At 41.4% G+C, this 9,959-nt stretch overlaps 1 protein-coding gene across 1 annotated transcript; it reads right to left on the bottom strand.

Annotated features, from left to right (window-relative positions):
- Positions 1-7,212: 7,212 nt before the first annotated feature.
- Positions 7,213-9,927, bottom strand: Rpl15 (ribosomal protein L15). Its single transcript, XM_003480165.5, has 4 exons — positions 9,772-9,927; positions 8,924-9,105; positions 8,507-8,643; positions 7,213-7,566 (listed from the first exon to the last, which is right to left on the bottom strand). Exons 2-4 carry the CDS (start codon positions 9,093-9,095, stop codon positions 7,261-7,263), a joined length of 615 nt encoding a protein of 204 aa, XP_003480213.1. The 5' UTR covers positions 9,096-9,105; positions 9,772-9,927; the 3' UTR covers positions 7,213-7,260.
- Positions 9,928-9,959: the final 32 nt, after the last annotated feature.

Below are 9,959 nucleotides of genomic sequence, written 5' to 3'. Positions count from 1 at the left end.
TACCCTCCTAACTTTTATGCCTTCCGAAGGGGGAGTAATCACCTCTCATAATTTCATTCCTTCTAATCTCACACTTATTTTTCAGAATTCTACCTCACCGTGATAATGATCCTACCTCAATGTCATCCTGATAAAATACCATGTCTAAATCAAAGGCACCTTCCTCTCTACCTCACCTGGGTCCTTAAATATGACAGTGCCATTTCTCCTAATAACATCATGTCTCTTTGTTTTTCCAGTCTGACATATGTACATTCACCAGTAAAGTTGTCCTGGCTAAAACACCTGGCGTCAGCGTCTACCTAGGCATCAACCGTCATCCCGTTGACTCCCCTAGGCTCCAGTACAGCGCCCCTGCCAGCAGGAATTAGTTAAAGAGAGAAATCTTCGCCCCCTTTCCTAATAATCATAAGACGGGATATGAAAGGGTTGTTGACCCAGACTGGACACTGTAGCCAGAAAAAGCCTCAGCAGGAATTAGGGAGCTCCTGTCTCCCCCACCCCTAGAGATTTACCTGTAACCCTATACCCCCCCACACACACTTTGGAATCTGCCCTGGTGCCAAACGTATGCCAATGAAATACCTGTGCATCTCTAATGGCCTTAGGGCACTGCCCTAAGCTTAGGCTATTTATATTCCCCACGCCAGGTATCCGCGTGAGAGAGATCGCCAGATTCCAGCCACCAGAGCGCCAGTCCTCTCTCTCTCCGTGTTCTCAGAATAAAGGCCTCTTTCGTTTTATACTCCACATCTTCTGGGAATATTTTTCATCTTCTGGAAATAATCCTATCAATATTACAATAATATTTATATAAGTTTAATTGGGGACGTCTCCCATAAGGCTATGGAGATCACTGGGGCCTCCAATCAATGAGCAAGAGCTGGTAAATGTAACCAGGTGGCCATTTTCTTATTCATCAAACGAAGTCCTGTCCAACAATCCCAACTCCAAGGGATTGTTGTTTAATCATTTTTATAATAACTTTTCCTTAAGACAACTCCAATCATAACATTTAACATATTATTTTTGGACAACAAGAGACAACTTATGATAAGCAACAATGTAATCACATTTACACAACTGAGTTTAGCATCATTTTGACTAACTAGCAACCCAGGTGGAAGCATGTTTTGTAATTCTATAACCCAAATAAACCTTGATTAAATGATCTATAAATGCAAAAGAAAAAGGAAAATTGTTGAGCTCAAAATAAAAAGAATACCTGTTTACAGACAGACAAATGGACAAACATAGATAGACGATCTGTACAGATTCAAACAGACGTAGAAACAAACAGTTGTTGGTGTCCACAAGAACTCTCCAAGTTTCTGGGGGCTACTTCACGTCCCTTTGCTGAACTACCTCACTTCTTACATCCCATCGTGTCTTTGGGGCTGAAACACCTCCAGCACCCCATACCCTCAGGGTGTTTCTCCAGTGCTCCATGCCACTTGCGCACTCCTATATGGGTACTTGTGCTATTGGCTCCACATGGGTAAGTGATCACTAGCTCAATGACTTTGAACAACAGCTTAACAGACTGGACAGACAGATTCCCAGGCAGACTGACAAACATCTTACACAATCAGTGTGTACTCAAATATATTTTAGCCAAATTGAGTTACACAAATATTTTTTTACAATTGTAGAATTTGTAATTTTAAGTAGACTACTCAGATTTGTTGTAGCTCCATTAGCAGAGATCTCTTATCAGAGAATTTGAAAAAGATAAAATCTTATCTATAATTAGCATATTTTTGTCATAAGACTTAGCCATGCACTTCTATCATCTATTTGGACCTTTTTTATTTTTGGTTACCGTCTCATGGGCATCTTGGGTCAATAAAGGTTGATTCTAGCTTCATCCTTTTCTACGGGTTGTGGCATGTAGAAAGGCATCACTGTCATAAGACAGAGCATCAGCTTCTTGAGAGGTAGAAGCAACTCCTTTCCTGGGTTTGGGTCCATGGTATAGCTGGACAGCACACACTGGCACCCAGATAGGCCATTTACCTTTTCCTGGAAAAACACAAGCAAACCCTCGAGCCCACATTAGAGCTTGACTGGGTGCTTTTATTGTCCAGTATGAAGATCATCCCAACGGACTCTTTTTAGCCTTTATTTGATTGCAGTACCTGTCTGCTGCAGTAGTTATGTCTTTATTAGAATTTAAATATTTTAAATGGTATATATACAGTCAAGTGAAATCTATTATGAGGTGACTCCATTTTGTTTCTTTTTTAAATTTAAATTGTGAGCACATTTAGCTTACTTTTAGACCTGAAGACTATAAAGAATTTTTGTGGGGCTGGGGGTTTAGCTCAGTGGCGTAAGCACCTGCCTTGCAAGCAGGCAGTCGTGAGTTCGATCCCTGGTACCGATAAAAAGGAAAAAGACAAAAAAAAAAAAAAAAAAAGAATTTTTGTGGTAAGGTATAGAGAAAATGGAAACTGCGTTTTATTTTTAGGTACCTTGGGCTCTCCTATGCCATGCAGGTGGTGCTCCTGCTCTGGGCTGGAAGCCTCACTATTATTGGGGATCTGAGTGCCAGTGCAGTGTAAACTTTTGATTCATAAAGAATGTGCACAGGTGATAGGAAAAACCGGAGTGGCTCAGGCAGGCCAGAGCTGTGTCTCACCTCTCTAATAAATATCAGAAGATCCAAAATCCTTAGGTACCCTTTCTTTATTTATAGATTTTCCAATTTTTGTCAAGGGAAGAATAACCAATTGAGCAATACAATAATCTAGGGACATTTAGAGTAGATTGAATCATAACCCTGATTTTGCCTTGTAGCTGAAACAAGCAACATTGTCTCTTTACCTTCCTGGTCCGGCCAAACTGTAGGCTCAATGGAGGCTTTGGTGCCTCCCCTCCCCCCCCCCCGCCTGGGGGCCTGTGAGAAGTAGTGAGAGGAGCAGAAAGCAGCAGTTTCTATAAAATAACCTTTTAAAATCTGTAGAGGTCCAGATAGATTTGTCCTGGTTTTTGTTTCCCCTAATCTTGCTCTAAAGTGTTTTTCAGTTTCCTCCCAAGTATGTAAATTTACAATTTCTTCTTCTGGAGACAAACTCAGGAAATTTAGCAAGCTGTGTAGTGAAAGTCTGTTGACAACTAAAATTGATTTAAGAAAGCAGAAAGGACCTAATAAACGTAGAGTTACATTAAGTGCAAATTTGAAACAAGTACCTATGTAGTACACAATTTTGAAAAATAGAGTTTGAAAATTTACATTATCAGATATCAAGATCCACTACAAAGCCAGTGAGAATGATATGCTGGAGCCAGCCTGGTATCAGCTAGTGAAAGCCAAATGCTGAAAGTTTTTAAAAAAGGTTTTAAAGTTTAGCTGTTATCATATTGGTTATTTGAAATTGTCTTTTGTGAGAGCATTTTGTAAACAGAAATCAGCAAAACCCGAATAGGGACCATATTATCCCCCAAGCATTAGGAGCCTACTGCGCCCTTGCCGTCTTGAGGAGTTGTCACACCTCTACTTTTTGGCAGGGATGCCGCAGGTCCTGCTGAAAGTTTTTCTTTTGTAACAGTTTTGAATTAACATTGAGTGGCCCAATAACACCGTTGTCTACACTTTGGACAGAGAGTTGAAGGTTTTGTTGAATGGACAGTTAATGGCTCAGTTAAGGTTATCAGGGCGGTGGTCATGCTGCCATCTTTACCTTACTTGAGACTTGATTCTGAAACAGTGCCTGGAGCCAGTTCCATTATGGTTGTTTCAAGAAGCTTAAGGTTATTAAGACCCTGTCTAATCCAGATCCACAGAAGGAATGTAAATACTGGAATCAAGCATACAACAAATAGGTCCTTTGTGAATCTTTTGGTTAAGTTTGTCCTATAGTTAGACAGTTGATAAAATCAATATACCTTTTTATTTCTTTTCAGGGGAAGGGGTTTTTCTCAGGCCTGTTTACAACTGGCCCTAGAGAATAAGGGGATTTTAATGCCCCACTCTTTACACCTGATGAAGCCAGTATCAGTACACTCTAGTGATGACTATTGACCTATACCAATGCACTTTTCCCCCTAGTTGCACACCTGTACATGAGAAGTGTCCCCTTGCTGTCAATCTCTTACTCCATCCCTGTTTGGGCACCATATGCTGTGACCCAATGAGAAGTGTCCCCTTGCTGTCAATCTCTTACTCCATCCCTGTTTGGGCACCATATGCTGTGACCCAATGCAGCTTCTGAGGTTCTTGAGATTAAGGACCGGTGAGAGGATGAGAAAAACAAAGAAAAGACAAAGCTGGGGTCAGGTGGAGCCCTTATCCTCCTGATGGGAGGAAAGGAACTGCTCAACCACTGTAGCACCTTTATTTATATACTGGGAAAAATGATGTCAATTTCAGCCCCTTTTCCTAGCAACGCATTGCTTGGCAGGCCTGGACCCCTTGCCTTCTTGGTGTGGCAACAATTTGTTTGCATAGCTTGTTTTGGTCAGATTTTTCTGGGCTGGCCTTGTTTTAGCCCCACACACGTGATCAATCTCCAGCTTCAATGGCTCCCTACAATCTCTATGGAATATGGTAATGTCTATCAAAATTCAAATACTTGTACATCTAGTTTTTAACTGTGCCATTCTATTAGACATCTTATGTATAAGCACATTTTTTCCTTTTATCTGAGACAAGGTCTCACTATGTATTCCAGGCTGGCTGGTGTTGAACTCAAGGTGTTTCTCTTGCCTCAGCTGCCTGAGTGCTGGGATTACAGGCAGATACCATTATGCCTTGCACTTTATTTTTCCTTTATAATAACACTACCGTTTCATAAAACCTTAAAATTTTCCAGAGGGGCCATGTCAGACAATTGTTACTTACACCCATGCAAGAATGAAGAAATCGTATGAAAATAGGATAAACTTTGAGACACATACTTACTTGGAAAAATCAACAATATGTATATCCTACTACTTGGCTAAAAAAATACATTTATACTGCTCATATATTCATAAAAGTATCTACTAAAAACCCAAGAAATTGGTCACATCAATTGCCTCCAGGGAGGGGAAATGGGAGGCAAGAATATTTACTATACAACTTATGTCTCCTGAACATTACCAGAACTTAATGTTGATAGCATTTGACTTCATATTATTGTGCAACCCTGAACAAGTTGCTTGATCTGTTCCTCACTAATGAAAAAAAAAATTACTACTTGCGCATGTAGGGTTGTGAGAAACCAAATATCCCATCTCTAAAAATTTGGTTTTGTTAGAATTACACGCTAATACAAGAAACATTAAGGTAAATGGAAAGTTTGTGGGGTGGGTAGGGAGTGTCTTAGTGACACTTATTACTACCTTGGTTTTCTCTTTAGAAAGGGAAAGTGACACTAATCTACCTGGAACCCAAGGACACTTACCACTCAGCTATATCCCACTTTTTCTTTTTGACAGGTCTTGCTAATTTACCGAGGAACTCTAATTTGCAACCCCCCACATCCTGGGATTTAGACAAGTATAAACGCACCCAGCTTTTAATTTTTTTGGATACAAGGTTTTGGTCTGTAGTTCAGGCTGGCCTAACTTGCAGTGATCTGCTGGCTCAGCCGCCCAAGCAGTAGAATCAGTCGTGGGCCACTACACCTAGCAATGTTGGTACTTTTCAGGCTGGCCTTGGGCTCACTTTGTAAGTCCAGGCTGCTCTCAAACTCCCTCAATCTCCTAGAAGCCAGGATTACAGGTGTAGGCTACCATACCCAGCTAATGTTGGTACTCCTACCATTATTAAGTTTGCTTTGAAGCACACTATTAGGACTAAAAAATGACAAGATTAACAGAAGGCCCACTAGTTTTAGGTTAGTAAACATTTATTCCTTTACTTGAAGTTCTACACACAGTGGACATGTATGGGCCCTTTGTTCATTAAAGCTCAGGTCTCAAGGTTTTGTCTGTTAAAAACGTTTCCTGAAAAATCAACTGACCCTTTTGAAGCCCCCATAGAAAAAAAAAGTACAGGGAAAGCATCAATTGTATTTTGAAGGAAGACAACCCCCTCCCCCATATTTTTAAGTTAACAAAACCAGAATTTTAAAGTTAAAAGGGAAATTTCTTCTGTACTTCTTCCATACTCGAATTTTACCTGTGAAATAGTACACATCTACTGGAAAACAAAACAAAATTGAAAGGTGGTCTTCTGGGGCTGGGGATTTAGCTCGGCGGCATAAGCACCTGCCTTGCAAGCAGGCGGTCGTGAGTTCAATCCCCAGTACCGATAAAAATGAAAAAAAAAAAAGAAAAAAAAAAAGAAAGGTGGTCTTCTGTAAGAGTAAACTCTTGAAAAGTACAGGAGTTTGATTAGGGCTGCGAAAATTAAGAGATTAAAACACATGAACTTGCAGTGACACCCAACTGACTTAATGGCCAATATTTTCTCCCATGTGAATATATAGGATTCAAAATACTCTAAGGTATTTATTGAACGGCCAGTTGAATTTCCCAAGGTAGCATTTATCACAAGTTTGTAAGTCTTAGGTAAATTTATTTACCTAATAGTTCATAGCCATGAGCTTCAAGACATACCAGTGTAACCATTACTAATGACTACTATCCATCAAATCTGCAATTTCACAAAGTCAAATTATCAAAAGTTTTAACACTTCATGTGAACTTACTTGGTACTGTGGAGACTTTGGGAAATTTTGTTGAGGCTAAGATGAATTCATTTCCAAGAGAAACCTCTTACAACACAATTTTCTTTTGAGAATGTTGTTTCCAAATATTCTTTCAAAAGTATCAGTTGTACAAATGGGAACTGCAGATTCAACCTGAAAAGTTCTAGTTGAGCTCCCATTTTTTGTACATATAGTCAGGATACAGGGGTATCTGATTTTAAGTTTGTATTTGTCAAATTCCAAAAAAACCCAGCCACTTCAAACCAGCAGAGTACTGCATTATCCCAATATAGCTGTAGCTTTCATTACATGCACCTAACAGATTTACAGGGTTAGTTTTAGAACTTCTCTTTTAAAGAATTTATTTTATACCTATTATACCACAGCATGTTTCAAACACTGACATATAACTCCCTAATCTAATAAGATAAAGACAAAAAAAGCTTATCTTATTAGAAACGATACACCATTACTTAGTCTTCAAACATTATTGCACTTTAACTTCCATTTGACAAAACATTCATGAAATAATCAGTAGACTACTTAACAGACAACACCTTTAAGCACACAGGACTGACCTAAATTATTTATTAGGTTATGAGTTTTACAAACATCACTTATATTAGCGGTAACGGTGGAGCTGAAGAGTATTGCGCCTTCTCCAAGCCGCACGGCGAGAACCACCAATAGTGTGGTGGAACTTGTGGCCCTTTCCAAGGCCACGACTCTTGCGACCTGCAGATGTCAGCCCACGCATCTCCCTGTGCTTATGGACTGGTTTGGTGATCCACTGGGTATCAGGATTTCTTCTAATGGCTTTGTGGAACGGATCAATGAGGATAACCTCAAAGAATTTGTATGTGGAATCTTCACCAACCCAATAGGAATTGAGAACTCTTAAAGCCCCACAGTGGCGTCCAGCTCGCTCCTAGAACAAGAAGAAAGGCCCAAGATCAGCCTCAAATATTGTTTATAATAGTGAATTAGAATCCTAACTAACTCACACGAAGATAGAGGCTTTACACTTAACTCATGAAATTAAGTAAGGAACTTCCCCCTCAGGGAAGTCTCCTATATGCATTCTGTAAAGCACTCTTATCACTGTACCTACATCTGCAATCCTGTCTTCTAATAAAACAGACATCAGTACAACCTTCAAGTGCTAGTACACATTTTAAATTCTGGAGTGAGAAGCTGAAACAACATGTTTATGTGTACATATATTAAAAAAAATAGTTACTACTGATTTCTTTGAAGACAAAGATTTATGCCAGTATTGTTTGGACAAATGAATGCATATGTCTTATGCTCTGGAAGAATGACTTGGGGATGACAATGCATGATGTATGTACCATTGTTGCCACCTGATTGACATGTTTTAAAATTTTTATTTTTTCTATTTGACCTTGAAATAAAATAGATTAGAAAACAAAAATTCTGTAAGCACATCTGGTCTCTTCCAAGTAGTTTGCTAACTAACCTATCAGCAGATCACAGCTTATGAACCCAAGAGCTAACCTGCCAACTGACCACTGAGATTAGTAACACAAACGTAGAATCTAAGTGTGCTAAGATCGTGTTACTACCCTTCAAAGTGTGGATTCCACAAATTCACAAATCATAAAAACTCTCTACATAAATATGGATCAGTAACAAAGACTAACAGTTAATTGGGGCCAGGGTTTTGGTTCAGTCAGTGTCTGCCAAAAAAAAAAAAGGCTGACAGTCCTAACAGCAACCACTCTTTGGCCAAGATTACAGTTAAACCTGGTGTTATAAACTCTAAGCTTCCATAAATAAATTAGAAAAGTCGTTCAAATCCTACTCCTAACAAGTGATCAATACAGTTGCTACTCAAAACTATTTACCTCAGCAACAGACTGAAGGCTGCGTGCGAACTTTAGCTGGTTAACACCATGATGGACAGGCTTGCCATAAGTTGCTCCCTTAGGAACTGGACGTTTGCGACCACCCCGGCGCACACGAATCCTGTATATGACATAACCTACACACACAAAAACACCATTGAGACTTGCTTTTTAAAAATCGGAGGTTTACAAAGGAGGTAGACTATTTTGCACATTTGGAATCTACACACTTGCCCCCTCAGACGACAGTACATAACCTAAGTCGTCTCTGCGCATGCATTACTAGTAACACTGTCCTGTCAAAACATTATGCCAAGGAAGACGCTGGGACCAATGCAGCCCTAATCACCGGTTTCTAGCCTTTCTCGACATATACACAATCATTTAACCCCTAATTCCACGAAGTGAGATTCGCACCTTGTTTGGCCTTGTATCCCAGCCTGCGAGCTTTATCCGGCCGGGTGGGGCGGGGAGCCCTGTGGAGCGCAGAGAGCTGGCGGTACTGCCAGCAGCGGACCCTCAGAAGAAACCGCATCACATCGGACTGCTTCTTCCTCCAGAGCTCTTGGATGTACTTGTACGCACCCATCTTGGCTTACCTTCGAGACAAAGCCGCGTATGAAAAAACAGCCCTCGCCTTAAGTACACTGACACTATATCCATCTTAGCTCCTACTATCCGAAGAAAAACGCTGGGAATAAAAATGGCTTTGCATATGAAGTGCAGGGCGCAGGACCTCAACCCCCATCTCCGCGCCCAAGGACAGCCACCCAGCACGGAGCAGCCGTAAGCACTAGGCACGTTTCTGGTCGAACTGAACAGAACTAGAGCTGTGCACTAACAGGGAGAGTGGCCAAGGCCAGCGGCTCGTCACCAAAGGCCCAGCTCGCAAAGCGACGTCGCAGACACCACAGGAAAAGATAGCATTACTGTCACACACGAGGGTAACCTCTCTAGGAAAGCTGACTTACTCCTCCCCAGCGAGCCAGCCTCGCTTTTGGTCGCCCGAGGCCTAGCCTCCCATCCTTCCGCCCCATGCCTCCTTCAGGCTTTGCGGCCCAACTAGAATTCGAGCCGCCATCGCATCTTCCCAACCCGCCCCGGGGGACGCCTCTCCATGTTCTTGAGGCCCCGCATCTTGACTATACTCTGGCCGCACAGGAGGCAGGAGGAGTGCCCAAAACACAGTGTCTTCAAGTTCGGATGGCTAAGACAGAGAGCGATTACAAACGGATGGAAGAGCGACGATTCAGGACCAAGCTTACCAGATGGCTGCCGCCAGACGAAAAGGAAGAAACCTTTCTCCCACAATCCCTTTTGGGCTCCTCCCCCACTCTAGAGAGCCCTTTTCCGGTGGAACGCCGCAGCCGCCCAGGGCCTCATGGGATATGTAGTTTGGGCCTCAAATCCGGTGGGCGGAGTTTGACAGGGATTGGGCGAAATCCCTTGTTTC

This window comes from Cavia porcellus, unplaced genomic scaffold (assembly GCF_034190915.1).
Source record: "Cavia porcellus strain 051 isolate PalLab524CR breed Dunkin Hartley unplaced genomic scaffold, mCavPor4.1 scaffold_10, whole genome shotgun sequence".
Lineage (NCBI taxonomy): Eukaryota > Metazoa > Chordata > Mammalia > Rodentia > Caviidae > Cavia > Cavia porcellus.
This window is presented reverse-complemented; position numbering and strand designations above follow the sequence as displayed.